The sequence below is a fragment of the Ipomoea triloba genome, chromosome 5, assembly GCF_003576645.1.
Source record: "Ipomoea triloba cultivar NCNSP0323 chromosome 5, ASM357664v1".
Classification (NCBI taxonomy): domain Eukaryota; kingdom Viridiplantae; phylum Streptophyta; class Magnoliopsida; order Solanales; family Convolvulaceae; genus Ipomoea; species Ipomoea triloba.
The window spans coordinates 4,345,089-4,368,119 of record NC_044920.1 but is presented as its reverse complement, the minus strand read 5'-3'; the positions used below and the strand labels follow the sequence as shown (position 1 = coordinate 4,368,119).

The following is a 23,031-nucleotide window of genomic DNA, read 5'->3' as shown; positions in this document are numbered from 1 at the left end:
AGATTCTCAACCGGCGTATGAAGAGCAGTTCCCCCCACCGGTCCACCTCCAATCAAAAGGCAACGCCGTCGGAAGAGATTTTTCACGGACATGATTTCCACTGCCCCATCGACTGCTGATGTCTCTGGGCTAATTGTACGACGCCCCAACCCTAAACCCTCCACCACGTACGCGTACTCCGAGACTGACTTCGCTGCCGGCGAGGAGGACCTTTCGAAGAATCCTCACCGTCGGAAGAGAGTTTCGGACCTGGTTAAGGAGGTGGACATCGAAGCCCTAATAGCTATCTCCGTTGGGTTTCTAGTGGACTCGCTCACCGAAGAGGAAATTGAGACCGGTGTCCTAGATCGGCGGCGATAGCAAGACAATTACATCGTCGTCCGTGACCACATTCTCGCACGGTGGCGCTCCAATGTTTCCGTCTCGCTCAATAAGGACCACGCCTTGGAGTTAATTCGAGCCGAATACAAAAACCTCGTCAACTCCGCTTACAACTTCCTCCTCCACCATGGCTACATCAACTTTGGCCTAGATCTGGCGATCAAAGAAACCAAATTAAAGCCGTCGGATGGCGTCTCAAAGTGTACTGCAATCGTTGTTGGCGTACGGATCTTCGATTTAGTTGCTGCGAGGCAATTGATTTTTCTAGGGTTTAGTTGTGGTCCTGGAAGGAAAAGGCAAACTTGGAGGCAGAGTGAGATCAAAGAAAATGAGTGGTGGTGATAATGGAGTCAAAGTCTCAACTGAAAGGACTATTATGCCCTCAAAGTAGACGGTCACTTAACACCCCAACAGACGGAGGACCAAATCAGACAAAAAATCAATACTTGAGGACTTAATCGGCCAAAAATGAACGTTGATGATCAATTTGGTACTTTTGCCATAGTCGAGGGACCAAAACGGTAATTAACTCAAATAAATAAATAAAGTTAGTGTGACCAATCATTAAATTTCTTTTTTCTTGGAAACCTAAATAACCTCATTCTTGCAGGAGCACCCCATCCTCTCTCTCTTATCTTCTCTCCACTCCATGTGGCTTTCATCCCCTAAAAAACTGTGAAATAACCACTTATGTTGTTTGATAAGAGTATATTTGGTCATATTTTTACCCCATATTTAAATCCATTTCTACCACTAAATATTAATATTATGTTCTTAATAATATTGAATTTCTTCATTGTGATAAATAATTATTATTTGACCAAAGATGATGAAGATTTGATAATTGAGCATAATATTAATATTTTGTAGTGGCATTTATAATCTTGTTTTGTATGTGTATATTTAATTGCACCAAGTAGGTGGAAGACATGATTTGGTGGAATGATGTGATGAGTGGGAAGCAAAAGACAAATGAAAGAAGGCAAAAAGAGGCATAAAACATGGAGCCAAAAGCAAAAAGAGAAAGTGGAAGATTCTGCAGAAATTCTGGAGGAGGACAATAGGCGTCTATCTGCGTCCTGAAACAGACGCCTATTGTCCATTTTCACACTGCCCGGATTTTTGGACTTTCGCCGCGGCGAGAATTAGGCTCGCCGCGGCGAAAATCGTTGACCATGCGAGAGAATTCTGCGGTCCAAATTCCAATTTTGCCCCTGCCTTTACCCAACTATAAATACCCCCCATTTCTCCATTCTTCAATATCCAATTTTCAGATTAGATTAGTCCCTTCCCCTCTTCTCTTTTCCTTTTCTTCTCCTTAAAAATGTAGACCTCCAAGTGAGGCTTGTTTAGTAGTGTAGGAGTAGATTAGGATTTATTTTGTAATAAGAAGAGGGATGATACAAGGTTATGAGCTTCAACCGATGGATCGAGGGGAATTTCTTCCCTTTCTTTCCTTAATTTACCTTGAGCTAATCTTGTATCAAGATGCTTGTTCTTAAATTTATTTATATTTGGATTATGGATTGTGTTTATGTCTAGATTGTTGTTCGTTCTTCAATTATTATGAATTGTTAGTTTAGCTTCTATGAGTTGTTGTGTGCAAGACTTGTTATTGAAAGTGTGTGATTAATGGATCCAATTACATGCTTGTTTGTTGTTGTGTCATGGTGAGAATCGGGCATGGCTAGAACACTCTTGCCACACCTATTGATTTATACAATGCGAGAGCTTGATAAATTATAGGGAGATTTCTCGGCTAGTCTTCGGTTCCTTCACCGCGAGAGCGGGTTGGAATTTAGAAGTTAGCCAAAACGGTTCCTTCACGGGTGACAGCGTGTTGGAATCTAGAGGTTAGTTTAGGCTACCTCCTCACAACTTGTATAGGATTAACTTGAGTTTGGGCATGTTGATTTGCTTAGGATCTTTAAGACGAGCCTCGCTTGTAGACTACGAGAGTAGATAACTTGCGGTTTGGCACATTCGGGTAGATCACGAGAGTGGCACCGAGGACTTTAGTGCATTTCCTCCATTCACAAGGGATAAAACTTCTTTTCTACATTTGTTTGACTCATGATGGGCATTGACCCGATCCATATCCTTACCTATGTTGCATCTTATATATCTCTCTTCATTTGTTGCTTTTATTTTTGTTATTTACTTTTGTTGTCTTAATCCCGTTATTATCGAACTAGCTTCACAAGAATCAATCCGAGTTAGTGCTTGACCAACCATTCCCTGTGGATCGATAACCCCGGAATTCTCCGGGTATTTGCGTGTACCTAAAAGCTACAACCATTGTTGCTCTAATAAACTAACAATATTAAGTTTTGCTCAGCTGTCTCTCTCTATATAAATACAAGAACAATGAAATACAAATGATAAATATCACTAGTAATTCATGATATACCTACTAGAAATAAGTTTAACATGCTATTTGACGAAGGCTAATATGACACTATGACAAAAAAAAAATAAGTTAAAAATACCCTAAAATAAAATAAAATAAAATAGAATACTAAAAGGAAACACCAAATGAGTGGAATATGATTATCGTAAATAAATGGTTACAAGATCGATTCTTGTTAACGTTTTTTTAGCCAAGTTTGTCGCTCAAGATTGTGTTTAACACAACTATTTTCTCGAGATGAAGTGAAATAGCACTGAAACCTTCGGCAGTGTAATTTAATAATTTTTTCCAAAATCAAATCTTTAGTGCAAAATGGACAAGTGGCATTTATAGCACAAAAAAAAACAAAAAAATTGGCGGAGACAAATCATCTCCGACCAGCTTATCTCCAGCCGCGGAGATGACTCTTGCTGGAGACGAATAGTCTCCGACAATTCTTGTTTTTTTAAAAAAAAAAAATTTATTTTATTTAAAATTATTTTTAAAATTTATTTTTAAAATTAGTAATTGCCACGTCAATATGCTTTCATGTAAACAAGTCATTTTGGATTGAATTGTATGAGTTTGGGTTGTTCAGGGACCTAATTATATATATATATATATATATATATATATATATATATAGAGAGAGAGAGAGAGAGAGAAAATTGAATGGCCTAATTGTAGTTTGGTGTGCAATTTAGTGACCTATTTGACTTTATTCCAATCTATACTATATATAAAAACAATTTCCCCCTCCCAAATTTTCCCCCCAAAACTTAGGGGTATTTTGGTAAAATCATTTATTTTATTTATTTATTATTTTATTATTTTATGATATGGTAATATTGTTATATATTAATATTTATATTTATATAGATTGATATTGATATTAATTAATTAATTGGTGATTGGTGATTGGTGATTAGTGATATGATAATCTATATCTATATATCTATATATATTTATATAATTGACATGTAATTAACTATATTAGAATGAAAAAATTATATAATATTGTAGTAAAATTTTTACATGTCAATCATCTATATTTACATAAAATTAAAATTAATTATACTTTCCTTTTGAAAAATCTTCCATATTATGTTTATCCTCCACTATATAATGATGAGAAATGACTCTTCTCTCAAACGTACCAATATTTGTGCTCTCACTATTAGTTAGAGATCTATAATTTGTAATTCTACGAAGTCGAAGAACTTTAACACGTGTAGAATTGTTATGGTATGCGGTATGATTTAATTTTTAGTTGATTCATTCTACATGTTGGAGATCCTTATGGTGTAGTATGCATTCCATAGAGTATTTTGTAGTACTGTGATTTAGTTTGATTTTAACAGCTCAATATGCTTTAATTTTTGCTGATAAGGTTTCAAGTAGCTAGGCCAATTTTGCCATGGGCGTATCACGTATGTAAAATTACAATTTTCAGAGTAATTGTAGTGAACAATCAAATGTTTTCTATAATTATATATTTTAATCACATTACTTTGATTGGTAATTTCTAATGGAAAAACATTGTATTGTAACTTTGTATTACAAGATTTTGAATGATAATACCTTATTTAACTATCCCATCTTTTTAGTTGTACTGTGCAAAATAACTAGCAATCTACGGATGCTCATCTATATATTGTAGAATTTGCAATCTTGATCTTCCCCATTTACGGATGCTTATGTAATTTGGTAAAAATGGTGGTTACTATACTTGAATAAATCCTCAATTATTCATTCCAATTGTTCGTTTTACCATTCCAATTCTTCATTTTATAAAAAATGGTGCATTGGAAGCTAAACATGGGTCATTGTATCATTGATTGTTGATTCCAATTATTATTAATCTTTATCATTAATTACACAATACTAATTCACACTTATTAGTTAAAAAATGATGATTACTATACTTGAATAAATGAAATAATAATATTAAATTTTGTAGCGTCGATTTAAAATCTATTATGTTAATATAATAATAATAATAATAATATAATACTCCGTAGTAATAATAATCTAAAATTCTTAATATAATTTTCCTAATAATAATAATATAATAATAATAATAATAATCCATGACTCTTAATATAAGTTTGTAACTAAATTTTCCTATTAAATCTATTTATAAAGGTAATTATAAATATAGAATTGAGAAATTCCTATGATATTTTATTTAATTGATATTATTCCTAATATATTTTATCTAAAAGGCTTCCTTCCTTTTTTATAACATTGTTCCATATGTTAATCCGTTTAATATGCTAATCTATATAGGTAATTACCATATACTATTTACCATCTAAATAATCCGTGGTAATTACACTATATTTAACATCTAAATTTATTATGGTCATTAAACATAGAGATTTCATTCTTACAATAATTTTATATATTTTTACTTCAGATAATGTCAATTACCTGTGCATTTCATTTGATTACTTTTGAATAAAATCTTAAAAATTATGACAACTAATGAATTAATATTGTTGTCCGTAATATAAATTTTATCAAATCAGTTAACGAAATTGATAATACACATATTACATCCATAATTAGAGGAGATTAACAAAATTATGATAATTATTTCAATTCACGTATTATTATGCTAATTCACATATTATTACGTCCATACAATTATGTAAATTATTTCAATTCACAGATTATTACACATATAAAATTATGCTAATGGTTACTTTGGAATAAAATCTTAATAATTATGGTCATTGAGAAATTAGTTCAAACATTATACTTTTATTAAACGGCTTTTTATACTTGTCGTAATTTTATCTAATCAATTAAAGAAATTAATGGTACACATATTACGGACATAATTAAAGAAAATTAAACATACACATATATATTACGGATAAAATTAAAGAAAATTAAACATACACATATTACGTCCATAATTAAACGAAATTAAAATATACATTATTTTTTAATTATAATATATACTCCTTAATTACCATACTTATTCATAATACATGGACGTCATAATTAGCATAATATTAATCTATACTATATATAAAAATATAAGAATAGTAAAGGCATATTTTAAATTTTAAACAATAGTAAAGGTAAATTAAAAATAGAATGAAAATATTTCAATAATAATATTCTACATCATTAATTAAAAATAGAACAGAAATTAGGTAAAAATACCAGTGGATCTATTATTCTAATTGACTAATTAACTGAAAATAAAAAAAAATCGACTAAAAATGAATCTGATGTTACTAATTGATTGAATATATAAAAGGAAATGAATATTAATAATTGACTGTAAATAAAAAAAATATCCATAATTAACTAAAATGAAAAAGGAAATGGTCATATCATTGAAATTTAATTAAAAAAGGAAAACATTCTACATCATAAATAATAAAGGCATATTATAAACAATATTAAAGATAAATTAAAAAAGGAATGGAAATTAAAAATGAAACGGAAATATTTCAATAATAATATTCTACATCATCAATTAAAAATGGAACGAAAATTAGGTAAATATTACTACGTAATTCTTTTCATTTTTCCTAGATAAGGTTGCCTGATATTAATTTACACATAACAATCGGCACTAATAATTAAAAAAATTTAAAAAAATAGAAGAACTGCTGGAGACGTCTGTTTTTTTTTAATTATTATTATTATTATTATTATTATTATTTAATTATTTCAATTAAAATTATTTTAAAAGTTTATTTTAAAATTAGTAACCACCATGTCATCACAATTGTAGGTAAATAGGTCAATTTGGACTTTTTTTTTTGAAAACATGTCAATTTGTACTNTTAATATAATAATAATAATAATAATATAATACTCCGTAGTAATAATAATCTAAAATTCTTAATATAATTTTCCTAATAATAATAATATAATAATAATAATAATAATCCATGACTCTTAATATAAGTTTGTAACTAAATTTTCCTATTAAATCTATTTATAAAGGTAATTATAAATATAGAATTGAGAAATTCCTATGATATTTTATTTAATTGATATTATTCCTAATATATTTTATCTAAAAGGCTTCCTTCCTTTTTTATAACATTGTTCCATATGTTAATCCGTTTAATATGCTAATCTATATAGGTAATTACCATATACTATTTACCATCTAAATAATCCGTGGTAATTACACTATATTTAACATCTAAATTTATTATGGTCATTAAACATAGAGATTTCATTCTTACAATAATTTTATATATTTTTACTTCAGATAATGTCAATTACCTGTGCATTTCATTTGATTACTTTTGAATAAAATCTTAAAAATTATGACAACTAATGAATTAATATTGTTGTCCGTAATATAAATTTTATCAAATCAGTTAACGAAATTGATAATACACATATTACATCCATAATTAGAGGAGATTAACAAAATTATGATAATTATTTCAATTCACGTATTATTATGCTAATTCACATATTATTACGTCCATACAATTATGTAAATTATTTCAATTCACAGATTATTACACATATAAAATTATGCTAATGGTTACTTTGGAATAAAATCTTAATAATTATGGTCATTGAGAAATTAGTTCAAACATTATACTTTTATTAAACGGCTTTTTATACTTGTCGTAATTTTATCTAATCAATTAAAGAAATTAATGGTACACATATTACGGACATAATTAAAGAAAATTAAACATACACATATATATTACGGATAAAATTAAAGAAAATTAAACATACACATATTACGTCCATAATTAAACGAAATTAAAATATACATTATTTTTTAATTATAATATATACTCCTTAATTACCATACTTATTCATAATACATGGACGTCATAATTAGCATAATATTAATCTATACTATATATAAAAATATAAGAATAGTAAAGGCATATTTTAAATTTTAAACAATAGTAAAGGTAAATTAAAAATAGAATGAAAATATTTCAATAATAATATTCTACATCATTAATTAAAAATAGAACAGAAATTAGGTAAAAATACCAGTGGATCTATTATTCTAATTGACTAATTAACTGAAAATAAAAAAAAATCGACTAAAAATGAATCTGATGTTACTAATTGATTGAATATATAAAAGGAAATGAATATTAATAATTGACTGTAAATAAAAAAAATATCCATAATTAACTAAAATGAAAAAGGAAATGGTCATATCATTGAAATTTAATTAAAAAAGGAAAACATTCTACATCATAAATAATAAAGGCATATTATAAACAATATTAAAGATAAATTAAAAAAGGAATGGAAATTAAAAATGAAACGGAAATATTTCAATAATAATATTCTACATCATCAATTAAAAATGGAACGAAAATTAGGTAAATATTACTACGTAATTCTTTTCATTTTTCCTAGATAAGGTTGCCTGATATTAATTTACACATAACAATCGGCACTAATAATTAAAAAAATTTAAAAAAATAGAAGAACTGCTGGAGACGTCTGTTTTTTTTTAATTATTATTATTATTATTATTATTATTATTTAATTATTTCAATTAAAATTATTTTAAAAGTTTATTTTAAAATTAGTAACCACCATGTCATCACAATTGTAGGTAAATAGGTCAATTTGGACTTTTTTTTTTGAAAACATGTCAATTTGTAGGTCAATTTGGACTTTTTTTTTTGAAAACATGTCAATTTGTACTTAAATTTGGACTTTTTTTTTTGAAAACATGTCAATTTGTACTTAATTGCAGACTTTTTTTTTTGAAAACATGTCAATTTGTACTTAATTGCATGAGTTTATATAGTTCAGGAATCCAATTGCATTCTTTTTGAGTTCGATGGCCTAACTGCAGTTTTGTGTGTAGTTCAGTGGTTTATTTGACCATTATTCCGAGAAAAATGATATTACTAATTGATTTAAAATATAAAAAGATCGTAATCTATATTCTATACTATATATAAAAGTAAAATCCTCCTATTTCATTCCACGCCTAAACTTTTGTAGTCAATTAATGAAATATTTTATTGGTCAAATAATTAATAAAGCTTATTTGTTAAGAAAATGTAAAATAGAAATTAACTAATATCTATAAATTGATAATATGTATACTCATGTATCAACACTATTAATAAAAGTAAAATCATTTATCGGGAAAAGAAAAGGATATTACTAATTGACTGAAAATTATTTAAAAACTTTAATAGTTAATTATACTTTCCTTTTGAAAACTCTAAGTTATTTAAACTTTAAAAAAATTAATTGAACGCCAAATGCCTTGTGGTCAAGTGGCATGAAGTGATTCTCCCTAGTGGGAGGTCATGGGTTTGAGCCTCAGTGGGGTAGATGGGTTGTTAGACGAGGAGGAAGATAAAACTAAATGCAATATGGGGAAAATGAATACTAGTGTAATTGCCTAATAATTATTATGATAATTAAGTTAAGCATTGGTCGTTGAATTTATTTTTATAATAATTTATTTCTCATTTTCTCATATTTATTTTAGTAATAATATAATTATATAAGTCATATTACTTATAGATCTTTTTAAGATAATTTTAGACAAACAAGTCATATATTATTCAATTAATTGAGTAATATTTTTGTACTAATCTTATAATCAAATAAATGTACACGTTCAATATTAGAGTTTTTTATAATTTCATCTTTATTTTTATTATCTCAATATATAATAAAAAAAATTTATCCACGCCCGGGTAATTGGACAATTATTTGTTCTAATTCAAAGGAAAACATCAGAAAACATAATCGATCCAATCAATTTCATCAATTGCGCTATATAATATTCGATGTTATAATATATATAATTGTATATTGATCCAAATATTCTTTAAATATTATAACAAATCCATTCCGTGCAACGCACGAGTGAAAATACTAGTATGATATAATAATTACACTGAGAGTCAATAAATGGGAATATTTAAAGAAAATCGATTTGAGACTTAAGAACACGAAAAGGTTGGAAGCTATTATAACTGTTATATAAAGGAATTCAAAAACCAGCAAATATAGGACTTCGAGTTTTATTATTATTATTATTATTATTATTATTATTTTGAAAAAAGTGTCAAATAGGTCACTGAATTTGTTACTTTTGTGTAATTGGGTCATTAAACTTAAAAAGTGTGTAATCCAACCATTAAACCAGTAAAATATGTGCAATTAGAACATTTTTCTAAATTTTTTAAAATTCAATTTGAATTAAAAACATGTCAATATTGACTCTCAACTAGTATGGTAGAGAAAAATGTAATTCTTAATACATACATGTAAGTAATATAATCGGATTTTACCGGAAATTTTTAAAAAATGTTCCAATTGCATAAATTTTGTTTGTTCGATGGTTCAATTGCACACTTTTTAAGTTTAGTGACCCAATTGCACAAAAGTAAGAAGTTCAGTGGTCTATTTGACACTTTTTCCTTATTTTTTTAATAACTTAATAAATAAATAAAAAGTTTTTTTTGAGAACTAATAAAAAGTATTTTTTAAAATAAAAATAAAATTAAAAGTGACACATGTCGAAATGTGAATGACTTAACCTACTATACAAGTTTTTTTGGACTCAATTGTACTATTTTACAGGTTTAGGAGATGCGAATGGAGCTTTTTTTTCTTTTACTTAAGGGACTTAATTGCACTATCCGAATGACTTAGCGGGACAATTTGACACTTTTCCTATTTATTAGTATAAAAGTCAACATGTAAAAATCCCTTTTCTCTTTTCATTGTGAATGGTTTCTTGGTAAAACATGTTACTACTACAAACTCTTCATCCAGATTGGACCNCCCCCCCCCCCCCCCCCAAAAACCCACCTCCCTCTCTTCCCTTTCTCTGTATTGACTTAGTACATGTATGCTTGGGGAGAAAAGAAAAATCAAAATCCATGAATTAGGGAAAAATAAGTTTTGTAAAACACAGTGGCAAGAAGTAGTAGAGAAGACAATAAATGGTGAAAAACATTGGCAAGAGCTAGACTATTAGCAATGTGGATATATAGTAACCATTTCGCAGATACATGAATTAATTGGTATGATTAATTAAATTTAATTAATAATATTTTTTAGATTTGTACTTAGTCATTTTTTACATATGCAAATGTTCTTTTTAGCTGTTATTGGTAGAACACTTTGTCCTCAGATGACATGTAGTGATTCTTCCATATGGGAGGTCATGAGATTGAGCCTCATTAGAGGCTGTTTTTGTAATATCTGTTCAGTTATACGAAAATGTCATCGCATTTTTTTAAAAACAATGTTTCTGACTGTAACAAACCATTATATATATTTGACTCTTGAGTTTGTATATATTTGTGTTTGATTGTACAATATAAAAATTCTTTATATTCATACATTTTTAACTAATATAATAAATTTTGTGAACAAATGTAATCCATAGGAAATATTAAGTCCCACTACACAACTTTTGAGATCTTCTCTGATTTTTGTTTGATTAGATTTAGTTGAAATCTTGCAATAGCCTGGAGGCCATAATGGAGATAAATGAAAACCTATCACCATATGGCAGGGAGGGGGTGCTAGCTCATCATAGCTTCTAGGAAAAATATTTTCATTTTTTTTCTCTATAGAAAGAAGTTTGGGGCCTTTTATATAAGATATAATTATTTGAAAATTAATTATATAACAAATAGAAATGCCACAAACTCTTACCAAATGTATAGCATGAGCTTGTGATGTGCAACAAATTGTTGATAATTAGTTAGCATCTCTATCATGCATTCTTGTCATTTAAAAAAATATTAATTTTTTAAAAATAAAAATATTGAAATTGATGGAAACAAATGTCAAAGTAACAGTAAGCACATAAAATGAATTATCAAAATAAAAGTAAATAGATTAAATTAAACAAAATGTTTATTGTACAAAAACTCTTTTTATTTACTTTGATCTATTTGTATGCAATTTATTTATAATTATCTGCATTTAAATATCAAGCTAACTCAATATTTGGTAACCATATAATGTTTCAAATTCGACTAGAGTTATAAGACTGACTTCACACAAAATGCACATTTAGGTAGTTGCGAACATTCTCGCAAATCAAAAGCTAACTCAATGTTGGATGTGATGTATATCAAAAAGTGTAATAATTAGTTTCTAACTGTTTTATTTTTTTTGAAAAGACTATTTTATAGTTTGTTGATTTCTTTAATTTCCTCAAGAAATAGTGCTGCACAAAAAGGGTGTAATCCCTACCATAAGCTCATTTTATGGAAGGGCAATATCTATAGTGCCTTTTTAATACTATTTTTTTGTGCCTATCAAGGCCAAGGGGTCATGTATTAATTGTAATGGCAATGACTTCATTGTTTAACCCAAAATGATCACTCAAGCAGCCATTCAACTTGAGGGTTACAATGAAACTTCTTTCCCCACCCCCTCTTTTTGTGACGATGAAAAATTATCGCAACCATAAGTCAAAGGTGTGAATTAGGTAAACATCATTTTTGTGTAACAGCCTACAAACCATACACAAAAAGTGAATCGCATTAAAAAGATCATGTGCGACGAACTCGACCTAAAAAGTATTGACAATAATTGAACTCTACCAAACTTGATCAAAAGAATGTATGACAAAAATTGAACTCTACCCTCTTGGAGTCTTGGTGTGCTGCAGAGGTGATTTGAGCAACTTCGAAGTTTCGGGTGTTTTATCGTATTGATGAAGAGTCAATAAGGGAAATCAGAGAGGATCTCGACTGGTCAATAGTGTTACGAAATATTACTACGAAAATAATATTTCTAAAAAAATAACAAGCACAAGGGTGAAGGATGATCTGGTACGTTGTAAGCTTTAGTCGTGTAATCACTACATTGTCCTTAAAACCTTATTTGCTACATTCTTTGGTGCTAGGAGCGTTGTAGCCTAGGTTTCCTAAGATAAAACAAGCTACCGCTTCAAGTTTGAACACTCAAACTATGAAACCCGACGAACAAGAACAAGGCAACGAACACAGGAGGTAAGAAAGGAGGAGGAACAGAGTGTGGTATGCTCACATGACTTAAACCTCATGCGACACGTTTGCACAATGAAATTACGAATATCATACAGATCTCCTTCCTTGAAGAGTTTGTTGAATTTAACGAAAAACTCTTTCGGGATTTGTAAATGAATGCAAGTTCCCATGAAAGATCATGAAATTTAAAACCAAGCAAAAAGCTGAAAAAAAAAAAAACTTAAAAAATAAATAGGCAGCATACTAACAAAAAAAATGCATAACAATAAATACAAAATAAAACAATATGACCAAACATGACCATGATTTTATTCCTATTAAATAAAACAATATACAATTAAGCAATATTCAATAAAACAATATGGCCAGAGAGATTTTATTTCCCTTAATGTTTTCGAATTGTTATTTCGAATTTTTAATTTTTAATTCTTCTGACTCAACTCAACCAATTATCGTGTACCAACATGTTTGGTATATCACATGACCTTTTCATTGCACTAACTATACCATCAAATAAAGTAATAACACTACATTCTTTTACAAAATTATTGAGTTTATAATATAATCGGTATTTTTATATTTAATTATTATGTAAATTATATATTAATTTGTAATGAGATCAATCAATTCAAGAGTAACTAATCAAATAAAAAAATTGTTTAAAAGAATTATATTGTAAATAGTGACACATTAATGACCTAATCGGCCTTTTTTTTAAAACAATCTTTGTTGTGATTTTATCATTAAAAAACAAAATAGGGAAAAGAATTATATTGTAAATAGTGACACATTAATTCAACCATTAATGACCTAATCGGCCTTTCTTTTTTTTTTTTTAAACAATCTTTGCTGTGATTTTGGGCTTGTTTGGTTATCAACGGTTAGCTATTAGCGTTAGCGAGTTGTGTTAGCGGTTATCAAACAGCGGATTGTATTAGCGGATTTGACCAACGGATTGTATCAGCGGTTTGTAAAAAGATGTTTGATAAAATTAGCTATTTAGATTAGCGGTTAATATGTAAAATGACCTAAAAGGACATTCATATTATCATTATTATTATATAAAATAAAATTTACAATAACAATTACAACAACAACAACAACAACAACAATAATAATAATAATAATAATAATACAAAACAAAAAATTATTTAAAAAAAAAAAACAAAAAAAAAAGAAGACAAAGGTTTGCAAATCAGATATGGGATATTTTATCCCACATCGAATGAATTTGGAAGAGGAGCACTTGAGCTCCTCTATATAAGAGGAGCGGTGCTCCTCTTCCAAATTTCTTCTCGCTGCGAGAAGCCGCGAGAGGCTTCAGTAATTAAATAATTTTTTTTTTATAAAATTAGTAGTGAGGGCGTTTTGGGGAAAATACAAATTTTCCCCAAAACGCCGAACTCAAACGCTAGCAGCGGTTGAGTTTGCAACGGTTTGGAGCAATCCGCTGCTCCAAATCGCTGCTAACTAAACATAAATTTTGGTGTTTTGACCGAGGTCAAAACGTCAAAATTGGCGGATCCGTCAATAACCAGACATGCCCTTTATCATTAAAAAACAAAATAATTTGTAATGAGATCAATTAATTCAAGAGTAACTAATCAAACAAAAAAATTTGTTTAAAAGAATTATATTATAAATAGTAACACATTAATTCGACCATTAATGACCTAATCGGTCTTCTTTTTATAAAAATAAAATTCTCACTTTAAGCTTCCCGTACTACAATTCTACATTACAATTTCTATTAGTAATAAGATACAACCTTATTAAAATCCATAATCCTATACTGCGAACTTTAAAAGAGAAAAACAATGCAATTATTCGAGATATCTCCACTTTCAAATCTACAAATTCTGTTGATGCGCCTATTTTATTCGAGACCTGCCACTTTCAAATCTGCAAATTATATACAATAGTTTTCTTTCAATTCTACAAATCGAAAACAATTTTGTTCTTTCACTAATGGAGCATGTTTTTGTCTCTGTTTCCGACCTATCTCCAAAACGAGGAAAAGTTGTATAAAGCTTCGGTTGATTTGTTGTTATTTGTCCAGGGAATATCAAAGTCAACCAACAGACACTGGAGTGCCTATTCCATGACTCCCAGGTAATGTTTTCAAACAGTTTGATTTTGTAATACCATTCCTACAAAAGAAAAAACAGCATAGAGTAATGATAACTATATTTATGTAATAGAGTGAGTAGAACTCAAAAAAAAAAAAAATTGTTTAAAAGAATTATATTGTAAATAGTGACACATTAATTCCACCATTAATGACATAATCGGCCTTTTTTTAAAAACAATCTTTGTTGTGATTTTATCATTAAAAATATTCATTTATTTTTATCGTTAATATTAATATTACTGAAACCTACTGACATGTCCAAAATCAGAATGCAAAGAGCATTAATGCAGTCATTGTCAATGAAGCAACCTCTCCATGAGTCCACGCCCTTGTAGAAAGAAATTTAATTGACTCCATGTCGTGTTGAAATATTTTCTTTAGAAAAGAATTGTTTTATCCTCTTTAATTAAAACAAAACATAAATCATTAAGTACTTTTTTGTTCATGTCTAATACAGAATACCTAATACTATAGTTATCATTATTCTATGCTATTTTTTCTTTTGCAGGAATGGTATTACAAAATCAAGCTGTTTGGAAAAATTACTAAGAGTCATGGAATAGGCACTCTAGTGTTTGTTGGTTGACTGCGGAACGTTGATATTCCCTGGACAAATAACAACAAATCAACCGAAGCCTTATACAACTTTTCCTCGTCTTGGGAATAGGTCGGAAGCAGAGACAAAAACATGCTCCATTAGTGAAAGAACAAAATTGTTTTCGATTTGTAAAATTGAAAGAAAACCATTGTTTATAATTTGCAGATTTGAAAGTGGGGAAGTCTCAAATAAAATAGGCGCAGCAACAAAATTTGTAGATTTGAAAGTGGGGATGTCTCGAATAATTGCACTGCATTTCTCTTTTAAAGTTTGCAATATAGGATTAGGAATTTTAATAAGGTTGTATCTTATTACTAATAGAAATTGTAATGTAGAATTGTAGTACGATAAGAATTGTAATGTAGAATTGTAGTATGATAGGAATTGTAACGTAGAATAATCTCATCCTAAATATTATAGGACTATTTTGGACGGAAAGCTTAAAGTGAGGATTTTTCTTTTAAAGCTTAAAGTGAGGATTTTGTTTTTATTAACAGTGTAGATTACGCAAACCTTTAGAAGTGTTTTGAGCGGAAAGTTAAAATTGAGGATTTTATTTTTATTAATAGTATAGATATAGATTCCGTATTTATTATTCAGCTATTTATTAGTGACTTGGTGCAGTACTTCTATTTACTTAATTTTATATTTTTAATTATGAAATAATTAATATTTATACATTGTTTACAAATATGTCCCTATATTTTTTTTATATTTGCACATTTCTCCCCCATTACATCTCGTTTCCCCATTTACTTGTTGACTTTTTTTTTTCAAAAAAAAATAAAAGTCAACAAGTAAAAATCTCTCTTTTCATTGTGAATGGTTTCTTGGTAAAACATGTTACTAAAACTCTTCATCGAGATGGACCCTACCCCCCCCAAAAAAAAAAAAAAAAAAAAAAACTAAAGTGTCAACCCGCACCATGAACCATTTACGATTATTCATCCCGCACCATGGTCTTCAATACGTGATTATTTGAGTCATAAACCAAATTTTTTTTTGATGTAAAACACCCCCCACGCATGGCCGTTGGGATATGCCGAGTAAAGCAGCGCCATAAAGAAGATAGAAGCATTGAAGATTTGACGAGAAGATAATAAAAGCATGCATTTTGAAATGATAATTGAAACCTCCAAATTCTCAATGGTGATTGTTTCCACGCCGGAAGAATATCAGAATTTGACAACTTTTGCGGTGCTGTCAGTGCATTAAGAGACAGAAGAACATCAACGAAGTAATGGTTTTCCTCAGTGGAAAACTTGCGAGCTCTATGTTCCCATATAATACAAGAAACCAACGGGTTCACTTTGGGCACGACTGCACGAGCACAGAGCATCTCCGCCGGACTTTCTGTCTTGCGGCCTTGCCACTCCTTTGATTTAACTCGGACTGTTGGCTTGAAAAATTCTTGCTGCTATCCTTCGTGACAGAAACTTATTTTAAGTTGATACTTCCCTGGGTAAAAAATCTACTTTGCAGGTATTAGCATTTCTACAATATGTATCCTCTTCATAGGTTGACATTAATTAGTTGAATCTCATAGGATGCAAAATATGGTACCACAACAGGGGTCTCAGCTAGTGATGATAGGGTGAAGACTATATTGGCTCTGGCATCTAGAGATTTAAAACTGAGGATTTCAATCGACCGGGAGAGAAGGTGGGATACGTACTAAAAAGAGTTGGCCATACAGAAGCTTCTGTTGATCTTGCTGTATTAGCTGGATTAGATCCTGTTGCTGTTCTTTGTGAAGTTGTGGATAGTGATGGCTCTATGGCTAGATTACCCAGGCTTCGTCAATTTGCATAGCCTTCTTGTACAAGCTCAATTACTTCTTCTACTTCTGCGCGCAAGTTGGGCGAACCCCATAGCTCTGTTAAACATGAATCCACGCAGAAGTTGTCAAAAACTGACTCGTCGGAAGATTAACGAGTCGTGGATTGGGAGGAACATTTGTATTTGAAGCAAAAAAATGTCAGAATTTCGTTAAAGAGAATGCTGCTTTGGAGTGATGAAAGATTTTATACAAAATGGATGAAAGTTCAGTAGCACTTGGCATAATTTCTCAAATTTGTTGTGGCTTTGGATTTGGGTGCAGTCACCAATTTCGCTGAAGGAATTCAGACGGTAAAAATTGGGGAAAATCGAAAGTGTAGTCGTCGTCGATTGATTCTTAGTTTTTATTTATTTATTTATTTTTATTTAATCTTACATGGATTCCATCTCATTTAATTAAAGCCACGTCACTAACAAATAAGTCCTAATCAGCAGGAAACTAACGCCATGTCATAATGTTTACCGGTAAACCTACAAAAAAGGTTAGGCGCAAAAAAAATTTGGTTTATAGCTCGAATAATCACTTATTGAAGACCATGGTGCGGGATGAATAATCGTGAATGGTTCATGGTGCCGAATGACACTTTAGCCAAAAAAAAAAAAAAAAAAACCCACCTCCCTCCCTTCCCCTTCTCTGTATTGACTCAGTACATGTATGCTTGGGGAGAAAAGAAAAATCAAAATCCATGAATTAGGGGAAAAATAAGATTTGCAAAAACACAGTGGCAAGTAGTAGAGAAGACAATAAATGGTGAAAAACATTGGCAAGAGCTAGACTATCAGCAAAGTGCGTATATAGTAACCATTTTGCAGATGCATGACTTGGAATTGACAGTATTCATCGATGATTTTCACTCTTTTCCCCACTTTCATTCAGTCTTTAATTAGATATATATAACGAAAGCTAAGCATGTGTAGCGGAGGCTCCTTTGCCCTCGTTAATAAATGTACCTATTGTTCTGAACCAGCGCATGAGATTCCGATGGTCCTTCACATAAAGCCAAGCTTGCAGGAATGGAAATAGGCTTTCACTGATTCCACGCTCCTCAATGTAGCTGTGAAATGCGTCTCTAGTCCTTTCATCTATATCTCTGTGAATAGCCATTTGAAAATTTATCATTCAACTTGAAAGAACCACCCAACAAAATTAATGTTTTCATGAAATCTGAAGTGGCAGTTGATATGCCTAAAGAACGGAAAGCTTTACAACAGTGACAACATCAATAAGGCCTTGGCAACTTGCCAGCCTACTTATCAAAACATTGAATCACATGATAGTAGCATGAATAGCATATATCATATTTGAGAATGAAGATAGATAACATATCAAGACGTGCACTACAAATATTACTAACAGATAGCAAAGACGTTATCTTGCCTTCCACCTGAATCCTTCTCTATCTACTGCAAAATAGTTAATGTCATATGGGGTCATTCGAGTATAATAGTTTTGCCACATTTAGTCTTAAACTTTCAAGTTAACCACCTAGTCGTTCAACATTCAAGTTAACCACTCATGGTCCTTCAACTATCAAATTTTAACTAGCCGTGGTCCTTCAACTTTCAAAATTTAACCAGCCATGATCCTTCTGAAGGGGTGACTTTGCCCATACTTTACTTCTGAAAGGACCACGACTGGTTAAAATTTGAAAGTTGACGGACCATGGGTAACTTGAAATTTTAGGACTAAACATGACAAAACCACTATATTCAAAGGACCACAGATGGCATTAACTCACTGCAAAATGTTGAGAAGATAAATTTCTGCCATACTCTCTAACAATGAAAACTTCACAACAAGTACTGCCTTAGCCTTTAACATAGTTTCATAGATAAGAGATGGATGGAATATAAATGGGGAAATTCTGTTCAAAAAAATTTATATAAGATTAAGAAGTTGAGATAAGAAGTCCTAGTATACTCTTGTTACTCCTTTTGGGGGAATGATTTTACACAGAACTTAAGGAAGAAGAATGATTTCTAGTACTTATTGACTTCACTGTAAACTTTCACATCTAGAAAAAGTGACAGGGAACCAAGTATCACCCATTAAATATAGAAGTGCCCAAACATAATAAGCATTTCTTTAGTTCAAAACTAAGACCATGGACCATTTTTATAGCAATGCGAGTCTCATGCTTCTAGCCTTTTTACCCCTGGTGCCAGTTATTAAACTGTTAACATGCACAAACTTTACTTTATAGCAATTTGTAGTAAATAAAAATTAAGAAATAATGATCATAAATTTATTGCAAAATGTACAATGAGAAATTGAGAATCCATCTGAAACTTACTGAAATACTGGACCACCATACTTATTTGAGGCTTCAAGAAACCCTGTGTCATCCCTGGTTCTCAATGAGACCGAATGAATTCCCAAAGCATCAGGATATAAGCCACACAGAAAATGCAAAGACTCCTTTTGACCAGGCTTAGAGATGTCAACATGGACAAACAATTGATTAATGTCATCCTCATCATTTTCATCCCCTCCTCCAGGTATAATGTTAGCCAACCGCATCACAGAGATACGAATCTCCTCATTGCCATGTGTCCGTTCCAGAACAGGGCCATTACCATCAAGTGCCCCCTTCACAACTGTGAATGGAGAAGGAGGGCTAATTTTCTGGGGAGATCAAAAAACAAAAGTGTGAATCAATCGCTTAGGGTGAAAGACAACAAAATTTTTATTGGCATCAATGGTTAATTTAGATAAATCAGCACTTCAACTAAATATTAGCACTTTATACAGCTTCATGAGCTGGGATACAATTAGGACCTGTCAGTCAGTACAAGTATTAGTTCATTCACTTTTAATGCCAAGAACACAGGGATGAACATTTGCTATAAATTAAGTCTTTTAACTTGTAAGTTAGCCAGTTGTGAAGTGGTGTCTGAGCAACGGGTGATGGATAGCCATCAAATGAAACCCCAATAAACCCTTCTTAAACCTCAACAGTACACTTCAATTAACTCCGGCGAAAAAAAATCATTATTCATATACATATATACACATAAACATATACATATACTACTGCGAGGAAAAATCAAACCAGAAAAGCAAGGAAATAAAAAAAAAAATAATAATAATAATAATAAAATAAAACCCTAGCTTCACAAATCTCATATGTAGGTACGTATATGAGCTCATTTTTCCTATATGTGAGGAAAGGGGGAATGAGGTTTTACCGGGGGAGGGGTCATTTTGGAGACTTCGAGATAGTGATCTTTGAGGGAGCGGAGAATAATGCTGTTTACAGCGGTTGAACCACTAGATGACGACGACGACGAAGACCGCCGAGCGACTAACGCGTGGCAGGAGTGCCGTTGCCGGAGCGCGGCGGCGGCGCTTGTTAGAGCTCGCCTCAACATTTTGTCCAAAGTCGTGTATTTTCCAGTCGCCTGAAGTGCTGCTGAACTGCCAGATAAATTTTAGCTCCGGCGACGGCGAGCCACGAGCGGGAGAGTTGTAAGTTGTTTACTCTCTGCCTTTGGAATGGACGATTATGTCCTTGGACCTTAAGCCTGCTTAGGGCATCTACATCTCCAACTATGGTCTATTAACCCTTTTATCTCCCCATTTTTTTATGGGCTCAACTCCTCCATATCACTGTATATTATTGCATCACACTCAATTGTTATACCATAGAAATTTGAGCCTTAATACAAAAATGATGTACCTTAGATTAAAATATTTTGTACCTACTAATAAATTTTTGTACATGTAAACAAATAACTTGATAATTACAGATACAGTCAACTGCAAGTATAAGTACAGAATGTATCAACTATAAATACATAATCTAAAGGTTATTTTTGGATCAGGGTCTACAATGCAATTTGTTATTTTCTCTCTAATCTTTTTTTTCTCCTTATTATATAGGCAATCATTATTGCATAGACCGTAGTCCATACGTGTGGACCACGGTCCAAAAACACATAAAATACATTATTCTAACTCATCAAATATATTATTTTAACACATAAAATACATTACTCCAGCTCATAAAGTACATTATTTTACTTCAAAAATTTCATTCTAACACATAAAGTACATTATTCTAACTCATAAAATACATTATCTTATCCCAGAAAGTTCGTTATTCAAACACATAAGCACGTAGAGCACGAATTTTCTTTTTTTTTTAATGTTAAAATGACATCGTTTTGGACCGTGGTCCACACAGCTTTGTGGACTATAGGCATACTGCTTCATACTTTTAGACCTCATATATTATTTTATTCATTTTTTATAATTAATAATTTCAACTTTATAATTATAACTTCTAATTTTAATTTAAAATAAAAATAAATTTAAATATCGAAATAAAATAATTTTGAAAATATAAAATATAATTTCATAAATTTAATTCAAGCAATTAACACCATATTAAAATTCTCATTTGAAATCATAAATGAAACAAAATAAAACTCAAAATTGAATACAATCAATACAATTACAAATTAATTATTGTTAAAAAATCATATGTGTTCAACTAAGTCTGCACGAAATTGATGGTGTGCTTGAGAACTGCGTAACTTGGAATTCCTACCAAGTATTCTTGAAAATCTTCGGGTAAGCCGTGAGTAGGTTGTGTTGGCGTATTACTGCCATCGTCCAACCTACTCATCTTGAACAATCATGTTGTGCAAAATAATGCATGTGTACATTATATCTTTCAAGTCGTCCTTATACCAAAATTGCGATGAGCTTCTAATCATTGTCCAATGAGATTGAAGAATCTCGAATGCCCGTTCCACGTCTTTTCTTGCTGAATCTTGATGTTTGCTAAACTTCTTTCTCTTCAGTTGCTCTAGAGTTTGGACCTCATAAAGCTCTTCAAGAAGCATGATCATTGTGGATAAATTCCATTGGTTATATAGTACACTCTGTTATATTGTGTGTCTTTGACATTAAAGCTAACCTTAGGTGCACATCCATGTAAGACATCATTGAACAATGGCTGGCGTTCATTGCAAGATTTTGTAACTCCAAAAAATGCGTGTCAAATCTACAAGTCTTGCAAGTTAGCACTTTGTGATCACCGCGTGTGAATTGTCCCAGCTTCCAAGCTACTAGGCAATTTCGCCACTACTTCCAATGCATACAATCAAACTTGCTAACATTATAGGGAACTTGTGTCCATGTTCGTGCATATGAACTAATTATTGGATATCAGCTGGCGGGAGGGAAGGGGGTGGGGGAGTCTTCACAAGAATTGGCCTCCAAATAATTGTAACAGGGCACGACAAAAGTTTAGTACACATTCAATGGCAATTGATTCACCCATACGTAGATACTCATCCATTACATCAACTAGTGACCCGTATGCTAACTAACATGGTAGTAGTGCAGTTTTTAAGTGGTGATAAACTTCTTTTTCTGACAGCATTCATCCGTTCTTGAAAGAATTCAAACTCATCCTCTAGTGCATGAACTATATGCAAAAACGAGTGTTTTCACATTCAAAATTGATAGTGCACGTGAGTACAGACCGAGATGATCAACGACTCAGGAGTCTGGACCTATTCGCCGGTCTACCTGATCAACTGTACTTGAAAAGGTCAGGCCAGGATCACCATTCGCAGGGCGCGGGTGATCGGTATGGGCATGTTCTCTTGTTTACCCCTACGGCATACAACCTATAGGCGCCCGACACTTGGCTCGTAAGTAGTGGGCCTAATATCGGGCATGTGCATGGCCGCCACGCGGCTG

General features: G+C 31.1%; 2 protein-coding genes across 2 annotated transcripts; one reads left to right on the top strand and one right to left on the bottom strand.

Moving 5' to 3' along the window:
* The first annotated feature begins 90 nt into the window (after nucleotides 1–90).
* On the top strand, nucleotides 91–17,288 carry LOC116020130 (3,4-dihydroxy-2-butanone 4-phosphate synthase-like). The gene is made up of 4 exons (XM_031260618.1): nucleotides 91–337; nucleotides 14,807–14,859; nucleotides 15,387–15,455; nucleotides 17,100–17,288. Exons 1-4 carry the CDS (start codon nucleotides 91–93, stop codon nucleotides 17,286–17,288), a joined length of 558 nt encoding a protein of 185 aa, XP_031116478.1.
* A 693-nt stretch (nucleotides 17,289–17,981) lies between these two features.
* On the bottom strand, nucleotides 17,982–20,837 carry LOC116020608 (mitochondrial acidic protein mam33). Its single transcript, XM_031261077.1, has 3 exons — nucleotides 20,505–20,837; nucleotides 19,610–19,941; nucleotides 17,982–18,406 (listed from the first exon to the last, which is right to left on the bottom strand). The coding sequence occupies exons 1-3, from the start codon at nucleotides 20,685–20,687 to the stop codon at nucleotides 18,220–18,222; spliced, it is 702 nt and encodes a 233-aa protein (XP_031116937.1). The 5' UTR covers nucleotides 20,688–20,837; the 3' UTR covers nucleotides 17,982–18,219.
* Between the last annotated feature and the right edge of the window lie 2,194 nt (nucleotides 20,838–23,031).